At 43.7% G+C, this 21535-nt stretch overlaps 2 protein-coding genes across 2 annotated transcripts in view; one reads left to right on the top strand and one right to left on the bottom strand.

Annotated features, from left to right (window-relative positions):
• Positions 1–17487, bottom strand: part of LOC109475839 (titin-like) — a 32183-nt gene extending 14696 nt beyond the window's left edge. Inside the window, exons 1-7 of the mRNA XM_019776637.1 lie at positions 17070–17487; positions 8044–8324; positions 5560–5720; positions 4633–4764; positions 4435–4519; positions 3650–3863; positions 3005–3132 (exon numbers count right to left, since the gene is read on the bottom strand). Of these exons, the coding sequence (XP_019632196.1) occupies positions 3005–3132; positions 3650–3863; positions 4435–4519; positions 4633–4764; positions 5560–5720; positions 8044–8299 (976 nt within the window). The 5' untranslated portion in view covers positions 8300–8324; positions 17070–17487. The remainder of the gene's footprint in view (positions 1–3004; positions 3133–3649; positions 3864–4434; positions 4520–4632; positions 4765–5559; positions 5721–8043; positions 8325–17069) is intronic.
• LOC109475837 lies at positions 1549–2924 on the top strand. The gene is made up of 2 exons (XM_019776635.1): positions 1549–1637; positions 2128–2924. Exons 1-2 carry the CDS (start codon positions 1562–1564, stop codon positions 2889–2891), a joined length of 840 nt encoding a protein of 279 aa, XP_019632194.1. The 5' UTR covers positions 1549–1561; the 3' UTR covers positions 2892–2924.
• Positions 17488–21535: the final 4048 nt, after the last annotated feature.

The following is a 21535-nucleotide window of genomic DNA, read 5'->3' as shown; positions in this document are numbered from 1 at the left end:
CTATGCGGCTCCAGATGTCTTACTGAGGGACGACTGCGTGTGCAAGATGTCGGTAGCTTGAGGAATGAATCCCCTCTACTATATACTGTGTGTGTGAAACTTTTGTGTAACCTTATTGTCACTTTGCAAGCTTTCGTGTTACACTACACTGGTTATTTAAACACTTATTTGTTCAATGCTAGTAACTGAAATACACTATTCATATTCATAACATTAACGGGGGGTGTCCTAATTCCGACCTACCCCTAATTCCGTACTACTTTGAAAAATCTTTGTCGCGGCGTTATGCATGGGAGCACGTGCCTATCAATAACCACAAGAATGGACAAAGTTTCTGTGTTGATATCGGTAATCTCACAAAGTTTGTTCCAGTTCCGACGCTCCGATAACAGACGAGTGAAAAATCTGTGTGAATTCGACGCTTGTTCGGGGGTTGACGAGCGTGTCAAAAAACGCAGCTTTGATTTTGAAACAGCCGCTTTGGAGCCAGTCGCGTAATGGTAAAAAGAAGACTTGTTTGGGACAGAAAAATAGTTGTAGATTGTTTTAGTATTTTAAATACTAAGCCCTCCCCTCAGATTGACCTTTGTTAAATACTAGGTCGGAATTAGGGCACCCCTTTTGCGATAGAACGTTCCACCGGCAGAATGACGAAAAACCTGCCGTAAGTTTCGCGAACCCTTACGCTTGGGTGCAAGGCGCTGACCTGAAGTAAAATACACAGCTCTTTAGCTTTACGCGTTGTTATCTTTATCTGTAAATATCAAAGCTCGTGTTGAGCGAGTTTTTGGTCAGACAAACCATTACCAAAGGCATGTGCATTTGCATGGAACATAGGTCGGAATTAGGACCCCTCCCGTTATATGATATGGAAATCATGGTCAATTTGATTTGCATCTGGGTAAACACCAGAAAACTGCATATCAGGAGAGGTGGCATGCTAAAAAATAAACACAACTGGATATTTTTTGTTTCAAGTCTTGTGTTCTTGACTTTGGCCGCAAAAAGGATTGACAATTTTGGTAGCAGAGACAGGTACATGTACTTTTATTACAACCACCCCACCCCCGGGCACGAGTGGGACCTTCCGTATCCTTTGACCTTGTCAGCCATTTAAATTTGTACTTGGCCTTCCGAGTTTCAAGAGTCGGTCAGAGTCCGCAACTTCTACATACAGTGTGTTGTCCTGTTGCCTGTGTTTTTCTGCGACACGTTTGAGGTATGGGGTCATTTTGTTCTCTTTTATAGTAAAGCACTTGTTTCCTAAGATGTAAACAGAGAAAAACTGTCCACAAGTAGCGTCATGGCGGACGACGGGGCATCCAAAACAATTTCAGTAAGGAATCTGATATAGTGATATTTACTGCCATTGTTACTTAGCACATTTTCGTTATCACATTTCATACTTGAAGCGCTTGTTCTGCTTGTACCAAGTTGTTTTTATTTTGTTGGTACACGACACACCTTCGACCACTCTGCCAAAACTGTTATAAAACTTCGGAAGATTTGTGTCCAATGGACTTTTTGTTTTGCTTTGTTTTAAGAATCCCCTGAATCAAACATGAAAGGGACGTCAGGCAAAGACGACAGAGTGGTGGTACAGCACAAGTTTAACTTCTGGGACTTTGACAGATCAGGTAAGCCGCCACAGCTATTATCATTTAGTTGTAACTATAGGAAGCGATCCGTAGCGTCATCGCAGACAATGTTTAGCTTCGCGGAAGGAAAACACATTTGCTCTGTTTCTTCTGTTGTTCTAAACACATAAGGTCAATGACCTGGACCAGCTGGTGTTTTGCGCCGAAGTGCGGTTATACCAGCTAAACAGATAACGTTACAGATACAGGCGTCTGTCACCATGGTAACTGGTGCTGTAACAGACACCCTGGTGTTGATTTACATTATTTACATATCACCATACATATGTATATGAATGTGTTGTTGACGGTAAAAATAAATAAAGCAGAGGTTTGTGGGGTTAAACCATGTGAAGGTAAACATTATGCATTTTCTTTGCAAATGTTACCTTTCTAGTTTGAAAGTGAGTTTCGAGGATTTTGAGGTGAGGCTGAACATCGCAGTTTGCGATTCAATCACAATCACACTTTGCTTTGTGTTACCTCACAGGAACAGTGCCGATATGGACAATGGCACAGCACATCCAAAGCCTAGCATACCAGGCGAAAATTAAGACTTTCTTCAAATCACCTTTACATGGTTATCCTTCTACTGAAGTACATGTCCTTCGGTCTCAAAGCTGGGAAATATTCCCGTCCTACTACAAATGCTTTAGACCAGACAGCATCCTGACAGCGACGATAAAAATGCTGAATGTCGGTAAGACATCTTTCACGGTTGAAACCGAGGTCTCTGATACTTCAGCAGAGGTCGTTGTAAAGAACCTCAGTCAGTATGTGAACTTTTGTATGGACACACGTAAAACTAAACCGCTTCCTGATTGGGTAAGAAAGCGTTACGCCCACCTGACGTCACAGCCACGCCCAACAACGGTCCAAGTCTTTGAAAGACAGGCCTTTACTACTCCGTTCGTTCACTCGGTAAGTGTTCAGCCAAGTCATATTGACTGGTACAAACACGTCTTTCAACACTATTACATTACCTACTGCTTCGACTGTGCTGCTTTGGGAGCACGCAGTGGGATGTATTCCACTGTCAAGGGAAACATTCTCAAGCACAAGGTACGGACCTTTTCCGTGCTGTACCAAAGAGAAGCGCTAGAGGGCGACGTGCTTTCAGTTGAATCATGGGAGGACGAGAGGCATCCTGGGACTTTGAAGTTTCAGGTGAAGAAGGGTTCTGTTGATATTGTGCAGATGGCGATTGCATTCTACACATCTTCTGACTTCAAAAAACAAGAGTCAAAACTGTAGACATACTCAACTCAACTGCTCATGAATAAACGACTAACTTCAACCGAAGGTATCACTTTGATCCCTAAACTTCGGCGTATCTTACGTATAACGATACGCCGGTATATCCTTACCTGGTACGATGGCGTATCTTGCGGAGAAGCCCATGTATCCACTCTCCCAGGTCGTTCTGAACTTGACCTGGAGTTTGAGCTCGCTAAGTCGGCTGGTGTAGACGTCCGGCGCGAGGCTGCCACAATGCCTGTAGCGGTACGGTTCCATGGGAATATGTCAAAATTCAGTAAGTCCATGTTAATTTGATTACTCGTATATGAATGACCTCTGGGCACCCCAAAACTGATGCCAGCGTGCAAAGAATACCTACATGCACATTATGAAAGCTACAATGTACATGGTCATGAAGGTTGAATAAATGACTAAACGCTCAGTGTATGGTATGGCGAATATTAGACTCTTCATTTTCATTTCTTCACATCTTCTTTTCCCTTGGAATCTTCTTTTCTCTTGGAAGATATTAGTGACATACATGTAGTTCGAATTTAGACTTGAACTCGGGTCAATAATCCAAAAACCGTAACCCTCTGACCTAATCCTCTACGCCACGAAACATTATGGTGATGACGGAACGTTCTAATACACTTTAAGTTTGCCGATCTGCTATATGGCATCGACCGTTTCAAATGGCAACGCGGCCGTTGACCAGACGGAAATGCACGGCGCCGTACGACAGGAGGGCCCGTGACCGGACAGTTAGTTACCTGACGCCGTCCCCGTTCTCAGACCCGCTGACGGCGACGTAGTCGACCTCGCAGTTTTCTTCCTCCAGGATGTCGATGATGTCGAAGGCCAGGCGGATCCGCATGTCGTCCGGTGCCTTGATGGTCCAGGTGCAGTCGGTGTTCTGCGGGTAAGGCTTCGGGTAGCGCGGGCTGGTGAACGTGCCCACACGGTCCGTCAGGATGTGGTTACAACCTGCGGTGCAGCAAACATGCCATTTACAGTATTCATTATTATATGTAAGAAAATGTCAAAGCAGGACATGTTTAAACACTTGATGTCATACAAGAACGAATGTACAGTAGACAAACTATGTAATTATGTTTCCAAATGTTTCAAAAAGAGAGAAGGAAGGGCAACTAACAGTAGATGATAGGTAGTTTATAGTATTATTGTAATGTATAGATTCCTAGCACTTTTGCATTAGAATATAGCGTACGTAATAGTATGAAATACTAATGTTTTACATACTGGACACCCTCTTGTGCATTTAGCCCATCTGGGCAAGAACATGCAATAAAGATTCATATCATCATTGATCTTACTTATCTATGGACATCAGAAGACGATATCTTTACCGACACAGCAGTAGAAAAACAACTATACACGGGATGTCATCTTTAGATACGCGAATACGACTTTAAATGACACAAGTGATTCTGCCGACGTTGCTGCCGTATGAAATGGCTTTATAGTTTCTAAAACTAGAATTTATACTGTTATACGAACAAATATTAACACAGAGAAGTGTGATGTCTAGACTTACCTGCACACGGCCGATTTCTGAGTTTGATGTCATCAATAGCGATGTCACCTTTGTTTTGGGACTCTACCACCGCCTCCAACACGACCTACGAGTTATATAGGGTTGATTCAATTCACTTTAGTAAAGAAATGACCAGAAAATGTACATTTTGTATTGTCTTAATGTTATAATTACATACGCTCAAAGGTACAAATGTACCTGGAAGTCCTTATACGTGGTGAAAGAGAGTTCAGCCTGGTTCCAGTAGCCGTACAGCAGTTCTCCCATGGTCCAGATCGGACCCTTCAGCTCGCCTTCCGACAACAGGTACACATTCAGCAGGTTCTTCGCCTACAGGAGATAAATGGATAGAACTCCATATCTACGTACTTAGGCCAATATACATGTACATGTATATGCAGTGCATTACAAAAGAGAGAAAGTATTGTAACAGATAGCCACACCTAACGCACATCATGTCATACGCCGTTTACGTTTATATTCCCGTAGTAATACATTATATGTACTGTAACAATGGGGGAGGGGGTTTATAGGCGCTACCAACTGACCCGAGTGGTTAGAGCGTCGGCAGCGTCGGAGTTTGAAGCTGGTGCTCGGGAGGTCGTGGGTTCGAACCGACCCGGGACCAGGGGTTTTTATCTGTTTCTACTGCTCGCCTCTGTTTCTTACAGTGGTTCCCACAGTAGGTCGGGGAGTGGTTGGCCGCGACATCTGACTCAAATTTAACTCAAATTCTATTCGATTCGTATAGATACGAAGGCGTGGCCGCAAATCTGGTCAGACTGTACGGCCACAACTTTGGTCGGCTGGTGTTCGGCGGAAGGTTCCGAATGTGTGACAAGGTCTTCAGTCGACTTTTTAACTTTGAAAAAGATAGATTTATTTTCTACAGAAGCCGATATTAAAAGATGAACAGAAAGCTGATCAATAATTCAACGAAAGGAAGGAAATAAACCACCGGGTTTGATTAAGAAATGATCGTTCTGTGATTGGTCCGTCCCTAACCAATCGGAGGGCAATAGATCACACCGGGAGCCTTTACATGGTTTAAAAATTGTGCCCTGTGGTTGGTCGGTTCCTAACCAATCGGAGGGCAATAGATGAATCGTCTAAGAACAGACTTACATCGAAGCCCAGATCAGCAGGGTAGTTCTCGGTCATGTGGTAATGAAACGTCAAACACTGCTCAGCCTTGTCACCTATCGGAATTACTGGGGACTGCAGGCGTGCAAGTGGCTTGCCGGTTGCTGTGGCAGGTGACTGTACGACCACATACCAGCCGTCACCTGCAAAGTTCAATGCAATATATCAGTGTGATTCTCTAGATATATGGCAATAAATGTGCAAAGATTGGGTGTAATAGCTAGCTGCCGCCGCGCCGCGTGTCTGGTGTGTAACGCCGAAGGGCGGTAATACCAATATAGATATACTAGTAGATATCAATGTCTTTCTCTGCATATGTATATATTTGGAAACCTGCAAATGATATATAACTGAACACAGGCAAACATGCAGTATTATACCATTTGCATAGAGCGCAATCGCGGTTTAAATCAGGGATGTAGCCTTTCTGAATATGATAAGAAAGCAACAACCTGAACCAGCGTTTGGTTACCAATATTCTGTACATTCTTGAGGCTAGTTCAAATCTCTGCCATGTTGCATTAATGTCATTTGGCGCTCTCTTACCCCTCCCTTTTGATGTCTGATATTTTCCGAACATCGCAAGATTGTTGTTATAGGATCTTGTAGCATATAAGATGGTGAAAATCTGCCCTCTGTAATCTATACACAATGTATACTACTTTTCTGTACCAGAGAACGTCTGGTTTTCCACAGTACACATGTGCCCAGCGGGTCCCCTCCGAGTGGCCCTAGTTAGGCCACAGCAAGTATTTTTATGGATGACATCAGCGCGCGCATTAATTTTCGCCTGGTTTTGGAGAAAAAAAACACAAGAAATTTTAGTGCCTTCTGACAGTGGTCACCATGCCGAAAATGGGCAAATATGTCTGTTGCCATGCCGGAACATGGATGGCAGATAACTATCACTAGAGGGGACAAGAAAAGGCTCTGACTTAATGTTTTGCTTCTTACTTTGATGCAGTGATATGTGATGCTGGCTGTGTATATGTGATGTTCCCGCTGAATCAAAGCCATTTGTACAATGAGTCAAAATTTTGAAATGAATTTTTTTTTCTGCCCGTGTTGCTTTTTTTTCGCCCGCTCGCATTAGATTTGGAGACTGTGGAGGATGTCATCCATAAAATTTACGTGCTGTGGCCTTATTCTAACAACCACCGCTACAGGCACCAAGTCACAACACTATTAATACACACGCCTGTCCGTGCCTTCGTAAGGGACTTCTATCGCCAAGGGTAAACTCGATCCTGGTCTTATTTAGTCTGGGTAAATGACTCGCTAACCTGTTTCCCGGGGCAGACGTCATTTCCGGTGTATGTGCAAGATTGCGCCTACGCTGAATCGTGCTTTTGAACCAGTGGTGATATCGTATCAACCTCATTTTAATAGAGAAGTCGTATTTTATTTTCGACTTTGTGTTCTACGTTGCAAAACCACAATCCCTAGAAATTTATATACCGCATAACTCTACAAACGCTTTTTCGTAGATATCTTTCTTGCGTTCTTTCGTGCTTGGCTGTCTTCCTCTTCCTGAAAGTTCGGATCTTGCCCCTTTTTGCTAGATCGCGTACATTTGACAATTTAATAAAAAAAACATGTCATAAGCTTATAGTGTTTCGTTTACACCTTGCGTATTTCTATAAGCTTGAAATACCGATAAACGAATGAAATATTCTCTCTCTCTCTCTCCCTCTCTCGTCTCTCTCTCTGTCTCCTCTCTCTCTTTCTCTTCACTTTTAATGCTTGCCAATCGCCCTGTTCTTCGTACATACTTGTAGAACAAGACATATCCCTTTAATTATTGACCACACGTTACTTCAGCGGTATGGGTGAAAGACTAGACTCATATTGCTACCATGTCCCGCTGGGTTCTGTCCCAGATTCCGCCATGCAATCACTACTATCCAAACTAACACGCAGAGACTTAGCGCAGGCCAGCCGGAGGTTTACACGACAAAATAGTTCGAATTCACGTATCAGCTTAGTGACCGTCGGCAAATGTAGCGTTGTAGGGATACAAGGGCTCCAAATGAAAAACTCTATGGAATTGCGTTCAAACAAAAAGAAGCAAGCTGTGTTGTTGAAACAATTCCTATAATAAGGAAATGAAACCGGTCTGTATGTGTGTCAACAGGATAACCCAAGAAGCTGTGGATGGATCTGAATATTTAGTAGGTGAGTAGTGCTTGTGAAAAGGAAGGTCAAGATGTAAAATTGTTCACTTTGTGTTTTCCTACTACGGCACTAATAAGACTGAAATTGGGTGGAGATATTATCAACTGATACAATTTATGCAGGTGAAGATCTTATTTGCATAATCAAAGAGAAACATTTGTAATTCGTTGGCTATAAAGGTTGACATAATTTGGTGAAAGTATGAGCTGGCGGAACTCTAGTTTAATTAAAAGTTAAGCATCTAGTTTTACAGAATAAGGTGGACTATATGTGACTTGCGTGGTCACGTACTTGTTGCCAGGGTGTGGTCCGTGCTTGGCAACGTCGTCCAGGGGTCCCCTGTCGCGTCCCACCCCTGTAGAATGGACCAGTCCATGGTGTCGTCCTGTTCCTGAGTCCAGGAGCACAGGCTGTTGCCTTCAAACGCACAGTCGGCAACGACAGAAGCATCACTGACAGAGTCCACTCGAAATCTCTGCCTGGGATACCCATGAACTGATGACGTGTACACTAGAAGTAAGACCACTGCACTTGCAGAAGCCGCCATCTTGTTCACCTTGTTGGGTTGATTTCTGCAAAGTCAAAAGAGAAAATTTAGTTGAATAGCAGCAGAGAAATACTTCTTCGAACGTCTCGACACGACAACTACTCTATGGCAATTCCTATAAAAAATGACACCGATTTTGTACGCAGTTGAACTAAGGAGGCCAATATAATCTCTTTGGTTGAACGGAAGTAGGAATACAAAAATAAATCTGAGTAACAATAAAACACGAAAGACTATGAAACAACAAAAGAGATACAAATTAGATAAGACAGACAGTTGTTCCACATCACCATACATAGCCCCGGTGTCCTTATAGCTTCAGTGTACCTTCTTGAAGTATTTAACCTCACGAAGGACACAAGATGTTACAAATCCTTCCTTGAACTTTAAGACGATTTCGTCAAGGTCATGACAAATCTTTGGCGTTCTGATGACAAAAACATGGACGGTCTTGTTTCATATGAACCAGATTTGTAAAAAAAACAGTCAGCTTTTTAAAGTAAGGAAACAAAGTGAAGGGCCAAGTGAGGCTAAAAGTCGATCAATTGTACAAGCAAAAGATGAAAGCACTGGACTTCTATATTAGATGTTTTAGATTTACTTTTAATTTACTTTTAATTTAATTTTAGGCCATGTTGATTTGATTATATGGATGACATCCTCTGGGAACCCCAAAACTGATGCGCGCGTGCGAATAAAAAAAAGTTTTGCAAAAAAAAAAGTTGCTTTCACTATGAAATCTACGTGGTCATGAAGGTTGAGCAAATGGCACAGAATATGTTATGGCGAATAATCTACTCTTCGAATTAATTTCTTTACATTTTTGTCTTTTTTCCTTTGATTTTGGCATTCTACGACATTGGTATCGTTTCCAAATGTTTTCCTTGCAACTTATGGTATATTTTTGCTCATTTAGCAACTGTTTTGAACGATTTACAGTATGGTTGAAAACTTTTTTTTTTTGGAAACGGCCGAAAATTTATGCGCGCGCGGATGTCATCCATATAATCAAATCAACATGGCCTTATTTGCTGTTCTAATGCCAAAGGCATGAAGACTCTTGGTTCATGTGAAACAGGCCTCACAAAAGCGTTTAAATGGCCATGGTGACGCGAAATCAAGGTCCATATGTGACCCAAAAAATTGTTGTTACTAACATGATTTTAAACTCGTCAGTTACTAACATGATTACAGTCACCTGTCAGATTTTTTCCTTATTTTTCATCGTTCAGATTAGATGTACATATCTATAGCGGTTTTCGAATATGCAAATGGATTTTTTTTCAATCTTGATTGTGACAGTGATGAAAAACTAATACACGAGGAAGATGTATAAACGATAAATTGATGATCAATTTAACATCATAAAAATGATTATTTCAGATCCCGATTCTAAAAGCGATACGGCGATTCTAGGTTTCATACAGCCATGCTTTCCCAAGAGGTTCTGCCAAAAAGTCAGCTAGTACGTGTCTTGATAAATTTGAAACAACCAGCACATCTGTTAGGGCAAACGTCAAATACAATCATTGAATCAAGGCAGCATTTCTTTCACTAGTCGTCAATCAGCCTTGGATGACATTCTGGATTGGTGACAAAGGGATAAGATTTCTAAACTTTTGGCGAAAACAAAAACTACAAAGTAGACCGGCGGGATTGTATATGGAATACAAGCCAAATGTGACCAAAGTTACACCAGTTCTCGTTACTATTTTTTAAAAATCTTTCTAGATCACTAGCAGCACATTCACAATGACATTACATATTTCAGATGATTGCAAAACTAAGCGTTAACGCTCTTTTCATTTGAAATAACATTTCTTTTGTCGTTTAAGTCTGTAGAGACTTAAATTTTATCATTTTTATCATTTTTTTCAGTTTCAGTCATGGAAGTGTAAATGTCTTGTTCTGTCCCACTTTAAACGTCCTTTCCTTAGTACAGCTTGTTACTGATACTTTTGTTTTCCCTTCTATGACCCACTCAAATAAGAACAGTTTGGTAACAATAACAACTGTCATGAGTTGCAGGTGCCTCACTCATAACAGACATCCGATATTTCATAATCCAGATCAAACTCCGAACATCAAAGAGCCGAAAGGCAAGAATCCAAACATTCTTTAATCAAATCTGCACACGTCAAAAGTATGTATCATCAAAACTATTTTATCTGCATTAAAACATATTCTATCTAGGCTATACTAGTACATTATCGAAGCCGCATATATGGAATTTTTAGGTGTCCGTGAAAAGGATCCTGAAACTTTCTTTGAAATAACGTCCGAGGTTTAAGTAGCACGCTCACAGTAATATATAACTGCGCCTTTGTCATATCTAAGACCTGTAACTCCAAGCCTTATACAAACTTATAAAGGCACCTCTATTGCGTTTGATGGTTATCATATCTACTTTCTATAATCTCAGCAGCTCCTATGCTGACAGACTGGACGACACAGATCCGGTCTTTAGCCAAATCCTTGAGCTGCCACATTCGTGATGAGAGCTCAGGGGTTTAGGGCAAGGGTTAGGGTAAGGGTTGGTATTAGAGTTGGGATCATTGTTCAGGGCTAGGTTAGACTAACGATTGAGGTTAGGCTAGGTTTAGTCTCCCACATCACGACTAAACCCCTCCCACCCCTTGTCTCAGGTATATTGGAAGTAGTGTCGGAGTCATGTATTTGGCAGGATCATGTATATGGCTTGACACCGGGAAACCAGAGACGTTGATGTATCTGACCTCTGTATCATTTGGGTCAAACATGGCGGCGGTTCCACCTGTAACACGAGCAGGTGTTTTTGTCCCGTACATTCGATGAGCGTTTTGAATTTTTTGTTGAAACCCCAAACAGTTCCAAATATAGCTTCGCCTTGGCAACCCGGTAGGTTAAACTGAACCATACTGTTACCGATATGTGGTTTGAAATGGCAGAAGGATAAACTTTGGCTTTCACTAGATCCAAGTAGCCTTGAACTATAACACTGTAGCAGCAAGCCCTACACAGTTAGATGGGGAGCATAAGAGTGGGGTGTCTGTAAAAAGGAAATCGTGTATCTGGAAAAATATACACCGATATCAGGGGGTGGCCACCGGGGATGAAGTTCCTAAACTCTACATCCTCTCATAAGGACCGATATATATAATGCCTAGCCTCTTCCAGGCTTCGGGAGGCGGCTGGAAAGAGTAGAAATTGGTCCGCTACTAGAGAGTACATTTTGGAACGAACAACTGTACAACTCCCCTGGTATGTTTTCTCTCTATTTGGCCGCCCGATTTTCCCAGACTAGTAGTGCACAGCCTTGGCACTCTTTCTCACCACCGTGCGCCAAACGTCAGATCTACTATTTCCAGCCGCCTCCCGAAGTCTGCTAGAGGCTAATAATGCCAATATGCTAGCCTCCTTTGCAGGCGTTCCCGGTGCAGGCGTTGATTTGCGCTCCTTTTTAATTTGCACTATTTTCTGACTGGCCAAGTTTTCTATAACCGCACGCGCTTCTCTGGCCGCCTTCCAGGGAACGCCTGCGAAGGAGGCTACCAATATACATCCTCCATATCTTTTGTCTCATTTACGTCTTACTTAAATTGTTGAAACGATGTAATTTGCTTCTTCTTTGTCCGTTTTCTAGCGCCTTGCTAAGAAACATATACGAAGTATATATTTCCATCCAAGGTACGAAATACCTGATTTTATGGATGACACTCTCTGAACTGTAAACAATATTAGCATTAAAAACAAAGTACCTAGATTTTGGATATATATCTGACAAATGTAACGAAGGTTGATATTTAGTCCACAGTACTATGAAAAATGCAGGAAGGAAAGAAGTGTTCAGAGCAATTTTGTAACTCTGAGAACTTGTCATATCGAGGTGCGAGCATTTTATTTTCGCTAAGGAGACCGCAGGCGAGCGGTGTCCATAAAATCTAGACTGTGTAGCCGAATGGGGGTATAGGGAAATGGAAAGCACTTGTACTTCTACCTCATCCCTAATGATGTTTATTAAACAGGACACGGCCGAAGCTTTTCCATTTCAGAATTTGGTTCGTGGAATGTAAATGTTTTCATTTTCAGAAATAGAAGCGAAAAGGAATTTCGACTATGACTGGAAATAGTCGGGTGCTGTCTGTAGAGGCAAAAAGCAGTCGCACATAATATCCTTCGGTTTCATTAGGTCGGGAATAGCTTTACTCATTGTAAAACAGACGTTTCTAACACATATTCTATGTGACAGAAGTTCCCCAGACCCATATCTAACTTTGAAAGTGGCACTACTTCAACTAAGAACTTGCTAAATGTATAAATTCATTCTAAATCCTTCCAAAACCCAAACCCCCCTCCCCCTCGCAAAATAACGCCTATAGGGTGTCACCGAAAGTTCGAGGCAATTAGGTGCCCTAATGAGAGAGTCTCACTCGTCCGTGAGATTTCGGGCAAACAGGGGAAGGGCTTCACGAGGAGAGACTGAAACTGTCTGTGCATTCGTGCCTCGGTGATTCCATCTTGTATCAATGATTATACGTCATTATAACGTTATCATTTGTATTTTTCGTAGAGGGTACAAAAAGAATCAAGGGGGCTCGTTCAATTTGTGTCAGGTGCATTTCAGCTTATGTCTTCTGTAGCTTTTGTCTTTTTCTTCTTACTTCCCTCTCTGCTTCCTTCTTTCCCAACCGACCAATGGACTGGACTAATCTCCAAGCAGATGTTGGGGGTAGACAGACAGGACCAACAGGTGCTGTCAGACACGCCCGAGTGTCAGATGTTGTTACGATCGTCCGCATCGAAATCTGCTTGGAGATCAGACACAGGTTTGACCTCTCCGTGGGTCCCGTCGGTCCGACTATGCCCGTTCTGACCACTCCACAGCTGACAGAACACCAGTAGAGCATTCACAGGAAAATACGATAAACTTGAGAGGTTTTCTTTTCGTCAAAACGTTATATGCGACAGGGGCGTTAATAAGAGGTGAAGAGGAAAACGACGCCCCATGTCCAGCACAGCGTCCAAACTGTCGGCAGAAATCCCACAGCAAAGGAAGGGCATGTGAACTTCCCTGATCCCACCTAACGAAGTGCATATTGCAGGTGTCGCGCCTACAAGTGGGATTTCTGAACACGTCAGGGGACGCGGAGAGACCAGTTATTGGGAACAGATAACATCAAAGACTCGGCGTTAAACAGAACAGGGCTGCGGAGCTGAGGAAAAGCGCTACCGCACACGAGTAGTGTCCACGTTCAACACATAACATGACCCGGGTAGGACCGGTTGTGTCTACGGTGTAAGGGCCGTAACAGGCACCAGGCAGTGGCAGTCTTCGCTTGCTGGGCAGTTTGCCGATTTTGCGCACCAGGCAGTGACAGTCTTTTCCTGCTGGGAATTTTGCCGATTTTGCGTTTTTGACCAATTGTCATCCCAATTTTCTCCTGAGTAACCTCACTCACTCACTCACTCGCTCGCTCACTCACTCACTCACTCACTCACTCACTCACTCACTCACTCACTCACTCACTCACTCACCCACTCATTCACTCACTCACCGACCGACTAACCAACCGAATTACCAACCAATTACAAACGAAATCAAACAAACAACAAACAACTATCCAATCGAAAGAGCACAGACGATTGAGGCAATCCCTTATGTGATGTAGGTAGACCAAGCCGGCATGTCGGATCGTGTTTTTCCTGCATGGGTTTCGCCAGGGGTAATACAGTCAAGATGCCGCCGGCGTTACGAACACTGTTCCACATGCTGAGAGGCGACGCGGCTGACAAATTGGTCCGGCCAGAAGTCACGGCTGTAATACACGACTCTCCGAGTACGGCTTGAGTTCCTATTACTGTGGGCCATTTGCCACCGAACAAGGCGGAAAGGGTTTTTCGGGACATCATATATTTAAAGGCCACACAATTTTCCACATGGTACCGCTAGGCACGTCGAGGGACATTGACAGGAAATTAGGTGAAAGGTCCCAGAAAAGGTTATCCCATCAGTTCCTGTCTTCAAGGCCTTGCTACATGCATGTCTGTTGTCTAGTTGGACTAAGATTTGTAACCTCCTTGGTTGGACTGTGGGAAAGTGCAGAGACAGCGAGAATTTCACAATAACGAATGAAACAAGAAATTCACAAATACTTATTGTTACGAAGGTATGAAATCTTCGATGCCTTGCTTTTTTTCTGAGAAACGGCTTTTATATGATATATCCGACCAAGGTTCAGCCAAGGCTTCAGCTTTGCCTTACGGATCTACTTTCTTTCATCACTACTCGCAGGCACAGTTTTTTGACGATTGTCGAGATCTGATTCTTCCCAGTGGGTGCCAGACTGTTTCCAGGGTCTACACATGCAGGCCAGTTCCTCGGCCCCAGTGCCAACATGGGGAAATTATACCTGCCATAGCGCACTCAGTTCGGCCCTGGCTAACTCTGGGCCTAGTGTGCTATAGTATAGGCCTGGCATCCAGTCTAATTCTTCCCGAGTGAGCGCTGCAACAGAAGCTACATTCCAACGTAGCAGAAAGCGTGACCTTTATGGCGGAGGTAGTTAGCGCTCTTAGACCAAACACGTAGTTCGAATGTAGTTTGTTGCGTCTCCTGTCAGATCAAACAACTGGAACGCGTGAAGACTGACCGAAATGGGGTTGGGAAAGGAGTACATGTGAAAATGATAAACAGCCTTCTATGGCCGGGTTTCCTGCTATTTGAATTTTTTCTGACATCTTTCTTACGGTTTCTTTCTTCTTTTTGGTAGTTTAACCACTTTCCGTCCATCCTAGTCTCCACCAGACTCCTTTGCAGGCTGAATAAATAGTAGACACGAGACATCAAAACCGGAAGTTCCACTGCAGTACCATTGCAAGCCGCTTGGGTGTCCAAAATCTAATAATATTTGAGGTCTCATCAAGACCTAGCATCCTACTAAGCTTCATGACAATCCATCCATAGCTTCTTGAGTTATTGTACTCAAAACCACATACACACATACATACGCACTTACACACATACATACATACATACATACATACATACATACATACATACATACACACAGTGACACACACACACACAAACAAACGCTACCAAAAACATAACCTTCTGGCAAAGGTAAAAATGAATTTCTAGTAGCCTAAGAGAAGACATGATTGAACCAGCAAATGTCCCGACAACCACTAGAGCTACTGCTTCTATCACGTAGTGTAACCTCTGACATTCCGAAGGACTCAAAAAGGACGTCACTTAGTGTTTTCTTCGTTCCCCTCTTCTTTGATTTGCTGTATTTCGTGTCTACTTAAAATTTTTGATCAGAATCAAACTAGCAAACCAATAAATGTTTTTACTTAAAGGCGTGATTCGATCCAACAGACCGTGAAATCGACTTCAAAGCAGCGGAAGGGCCACATTGACCTTGTCCATGACCTTGCGGACTTCACGGTTAGGGTCGAGACATCTTCAACTTTCAAGACAAGGTGTTTGCTGGGAAAGACACTTAGAGCTACATTATGTAACATCAGGGCGATACAAAAAATAAATTTCTTGTCGTCCCTTTACGGAGTAAGTCGAATCAACACTACTACATTGCAAATAAGTAGGTGCCAAAATTGGCCAGTAAAATTGGCCAAATAGACAGATAACATGTCAGGGAAGTTGGGCCGCTAAAAGAGGTTGCAAATAATCCTTTGGCGGACCAACTCATCTGGCATCTTTTTGGCCAATTTCTTGTCTATCCATCCGCTTACAAAGCCTGGTAGAGGCTAGCCTCCAAGCAGATCACGCGGTGGCAAATGAACACTCCTCTGACCGGCAATGGATACTGTCTTGCAACCGTAGGATCTGCTTGGAGATTAAGTAGAGGCTGCAGCTAGCCTGTCGTCATGTGAACTCTCGTTTTGGGAAAATAATTTACTCTCCAAGCAGAGGTTGATGGGGGGGAGATCGTTAGCTTTTTATATATGGCCCGTTTTTTGTCGCTACCCTACCACGCGCGCATGGACCCTGTCTGGCCAATGGATACTGCCTGACCAATTTGATGCTGTCTTTTTGCCACCCTAGGATCTGCTTGGAGATTAGGGATAATTGGCCCCATCTTTTAGCAGGTCTGTCTGTTTCCCGGCCAGCTCCTCTCGGGCTCGGTAATTTAGACAGGCCGGCGTAGTGCTCTTGGTTACCGAAGGAAACCGGCTAACGGCCCGATACTAGTCTGGCTCCCAGGTTATTTGTGGGGCGAGTCGCTAGGAACGCGATTAAGTCAGGCTCAGTTGAGAGACGTACAGAAATCAACGCCACGCCACCACCCTTTGACATTAGAAATGAACAGCCCCTTTAGTTAATGATAGTAAAAAAATTAACAGAAAAGTGTGTTCATCATTCAAGGTCTCGTCGTTTCGCAAAGGGAATAGAACCCAGGACCTTTGGTACCCCCGGTACCCACAAGCCCAACCTCCACCCCGATTAGATATTTATACTTTACAGATGTGAAAGCCACATTTCTAGGAAAAACAGAACTTTTTTCCGCCAAAGAAAACAACTTTTTTTCCACTTCACAAAGCCCAATTGTGACAGAAGCGGACAAAAGGGAAATCCGCCTATTTAGACAAACTGAAAAGAGGAAAAACGATTAGGAAAAGCAAACGACGGGAGGGGGTAAGATAAAGTACGGCGATAATTCTTAAACCCTCACTCACGATCTTTGAGACACATATTTCTCCATCCACATTCACGTGTGCTCTAAAAAACGCCTCATATAAAAATCTAAAAAAAGAGAGAGAATCTTACCTTAGTAAGGACACCGCCCAGCAAGTGTGCCAAGCACGCGGTAACGGCCTTGACTGAGGGGAGGTCGCAGTAGGTAGACCGGAGACCAGTAGCAGCTCCGAACCACGCTCGCACGATGCCCGATCTCTTTACCAGCCGTACCGGAGACCCTGGTTATAAAGGCTAGATCCTCCCTCACGTGGGTAATCCAAACCTGTGGCAGGCTTCCAAACTCCTGCTTCTGAAGTTCGCCTCTGGAACGACGCCCTTGTGGACCTGCTGGCGAAATCCCTCCGGTATAAAACAAACCTGCTCCTGTTTTTACAGGTTTGATCGCTGGAGAACACCCAAGTACCCTGGCTCAACAAAACACGGCAGTGTGATTTGTCTGCGTCAGGAAAAAAATGTTGGTAACGGAGCGCCGTGGTGACGTGCCCGGTACGGCTGGGCTCGGAAGGGGGTCTTGTGGGTCCAGCTTCCCCGCTCTTGTGTCTTGTGTTAGACCCCATCTCCACATCCAGGGCACACGTCAAGGTCCTTCTACACGGGGACAATGGAAGTCCTTTTCTGTTCTCTCAAAATATACTCTAAGTTTTGAATTTCAGAGTTTCATAATGATATGTATGTTATCATGCCTTACGCCAACCCAACACCAAGATGTGTGTTTAGGAATCTTAATTTGTGATACATTGATGCAGCTATGGTTGTCGTCTGGTTTTCCTTCTCAAATGTGCTTCTTAGAAGTTTGAACCATTCTTTATTCACGAGAAGCTTAAATCGGCCCGCAGGCCTCTTTTCATTGAGGTAAGGGTCAGTAGATATATATATATATATATATGTAAAGATAAAGTTTACATCATTCGAAGACCTAATAAATCCATATATTTTTAGACATACATAGTACGAAACATACGTATTTGTATATGTCTATGTGTGCCTTCCTGTCTGATCCTGTCTGTCTCTCACTCACTCACTCACTTACTCACTCACTCACTCACTCACTCACTCTCACTCTCTCTCTCTTTCTCTCTCTCTCTGTACGTGTTTGTCTATGTACGTGTTTGCCTCTGTCTGTCTGTTTGTGAAAATGTCACTGCGAATCTTCAGCTCCCCCTCCTCCACCCGCAGCATAACACCGACGCGTGCACAAGTACCTAAAACCCCGGTGACCTATTTAGCCCCAACCGAGACACGTAATAAACATTCCCCGGGGCAACAGGCACCTTATTAGTGTCCTCTAAAAGAAGACTTAACTAGCCAAGAGCCGATTACAACCCCGCAAACTGCTATCCATCAAATGAGAGTTCTTTCTTGCATAAAACGAGAAGTGGATAGCATCTGTGTAAAAAAAAGAACCTATATTTCATCAGTAGTGCCGTGGACCCTGTTAGTGTTACCCGATCGGTGTGTTTTGAGTTGGAGAGTGGCTAATATTCCCCACACTAGCCCATATAAAAAGGTGTTCGAGTGCAGGCAAACTGTAAAGTGTATAGACTAGTTTAGCCAAAAGTGCCTGGAAGTTTTCCTTGTGTCCATTGGTAATTGTCAGAAAAGTGTCTCAGTATGTACGGTGCTTCCGATATTCCTCATCTGTGTTGGTACTTTCTTTTACCTATTTTGTCTGGAAAATGGTAAGATTTCGTAAAAACAGATCAGCCTCACTTCCCTCAGTCTTTAGCAAATACCGATGGTCTGCAGTTTAACTGGAAGGATGTAGAGAGAATGTAGCCTGAAATCCAGCCTTGTTAGGTGCGCTCGCTCCCCGCCAACTTGTTGAGCGATTTTTTGGCGGCGCGCCTACAGCTAACAAGGCTGGATTTCAGGCTAGAGGCTGGCCGTTGAAAGAGCATGCTGGAATGCTCCGACTGCTTCATGTGTTGGAAGACACGGGAGCCCCTGAGTCTGCAGGGGCCAGTTTACACAGGGAAAAACAAGTGTCCTACAACGATCGACGCGCGGCGCCGTGCGATGTTTGTGTGGCACGCGCGTCGGTTTTGGGCCTGTTTACACGCTCAAAAATCTGTCCTACATCACGTCGATCGTTGTAGGACACGTGCTTTTTTGCCCCGTGTAAACTGAGCCAGTAGGTGAGATGGTCTGCAGGGAACTAGCTTCAGTCATAAACAATCCCCACACTTGACAATGACGTTTCTGGGGAAGACTTCAACACTTAGACCTTCACCGTGTTTTGGTAGGAACGTTGGAGAAGTAGCTTGAAGAGGCGGCGATGACGGACAGAGCCGGGTGGGTTCGGCGGTAGATGGTGCTCCAAACATGTTTTTGTGCCGGAGTTGTTGACAATGGGCTGCCAGATACACGATGAAAGTCACGGTGGTCGTGTGGCGTAACAGCAGAATGTTCAGCTCAGATCAAAGTGGTCCTGGGTTCGAATCTTGCCATGTCACCGATCTTATGCCCTCGCGAAATGCACTTTACACGACTTTCCTCACTTCACTCAGGTGAAAATGAGTACCTAGCTTCGGATAGGGACGTTTCTCGGATAAGACGTTAAATCGAGGCCCCGTACGTGTTTGGGGAGAGCCAAATTACCCCCCCCCCCCCCACACACACACACGTTAAAGAACCCACTATGCTAATCGAAAATTGACTAGCAGTTCTTCCCGGTGTGAGTGGTTCAAGCGCATAAGATCGACATGGACTCTGGGGAGTGATGACTTCATCTTGGTCACATCAGCATGTGGCCAGGCACTCTATTGTACTGACTTCATTTTGGATGGAATTACATCAATCACCATTTTGCCAGTCTTGTAACGTAATAAATCAAGAGAAGCTAGACTAATGCACTGCGCAGAAGAGAAGTGAACCCGGAAAAAAGAATTCTGCAAAAGACCTGAGTCAGCTCACAGATGTGCCCTATGTGGCAGAGACTGTCATTCACGTATAGGACTGTTCAGTCATAGCCAAACTCTAGAGCTGATATTAATTAGTCAGGAGAAGCTAGACTGACACTCTGTGCGCAGAGGAAAAGTGAACCCGGACAAAAGAATCCTGCAACAGACCTGAGTCAGCGTACAAATGTGCCCTATGTGGCAGAGACTGTCATTCACGTATAGGACTGTTCAGTCATACTAGCCAAACTCTAGAGCTGATATTAATTAGTCAGGAAAAGCTAGACTGACACTCTGCGTAGAAGAGAAGTGAACCCGGAAAAAAGAATTCTGCAAAAGACTTGAGTCAGCTCACAGATGTGCCCTGTTGCAGAGACTGTCATTCACGTATAGGAATGTTCAGTCATAGCCAAACTGTAGAGCTGATATCAGGGCATTCATGGAAAGCAGTGTTTTTGAAATAGCACTGAGGTCTCTACCCTGTTTAAATAAAACAGAAATAAGGAAATAAATAAGGATTTCACTATGGTCAATATTGACTAAAGGAGGCCATGTATAACTAATGTAACTGTTACGTTGTACGTTTTTCCTTTGTGTTAAATATCTAGACTTCATTCATACAAACACATGATATTTCATACTGGTGTAAGAAAAGTGCCCAGAATCTTAACAAAAATACCGGTATCTTTCTTTTGTGTTGAAAGTCTTAACTCTTAACTTCATGTTACCTACAAACACACTTCATGCTGGTGTAAGAAAAGTTTAACATTTTCATAAGAAAACTCCGGAATTTTTGTGTGTGTTGAAAATCTAAACTCTTCACTTCATATTACCTACAAACACACTTCTTCTACAGAGATTCTATAATATTTTTAATTCCGGTATCTTTAAAATCCCCTGAATGATCCTCGTCTCCGGCCGCATCGACTGCCTCTTTTCTGTGAACATGTGTCTTCTCGTGGTTCCAGCGGGGGCGTGACACTATTTACGGCGGATTTCGGCGGTGGGGTTCGGCACGGCCGGGGTTTAATTTCACCTAATACCCGTCGTGCTGCGACCCCGCGGGTCCCCGGGCCTTTGAAGAACTCCGTGTCGGCTAATCAAGTCATTACGTCCCGAGATCACCCAGTGAAAAGTACACCCCGTCTCCGCTTACACACATTTAACCTTAATCAAATGTGCAACCGTGACACATATATCTTCATGAGTTAATAAGAACATCCTTACGCTGCGCAACCTTAAGACATTGAGCCACCTTGAGCAAATTTATCAATTTCGGAAACTGACCGCAGCCAGATGTATAGGGATGAATGCGTTCTGTGGCATCGCATGGCGTAATGGTCAGAGTGTTCGACTCGGGACCAAGAGGTCCCTTCACATACCCTGGTGTTGAGGTGTCCTTGGGAAATGCACTTTACACGACTTTCCTCGCTTCACTCAGGTGGAAATGAGTACCTAGCTTCGGTTAGGGACATTCCTCGTATATAGGACGGAAGTCCCGTGTTTGGGAGAGCCACACCTGGCGCACATTAAAGAGCCCATCACACCTTTCGAAAAAAGAGTAGGGGCATGCCCCGGTGAGCGATGGTCCAAATTCTACAGTCCAGAGTACATAATCGTACAGTCTGTCGTTATGAA

This window comes from Branchiostoma belcheri, unplaced genomic scaffold (genome assembly GCF_001625305.1).
Source record: "Branchiostoma belcheri isolate BF01 breed outbred unplaced genomic scaffold, Haploidv18h27 scaffold35, whole genome shotgun sequence".
NCBI classification, from domain to species: Eukaryota; Metazoa; Chordata; class Leptocardii; order Amphioxiformes; family Branchiostomatidae; genus Branchiostoma; species Branchiostoma belcheri.
This window is presented reverse-complemented; position numbering and strand designations above follow the sequence as displayed.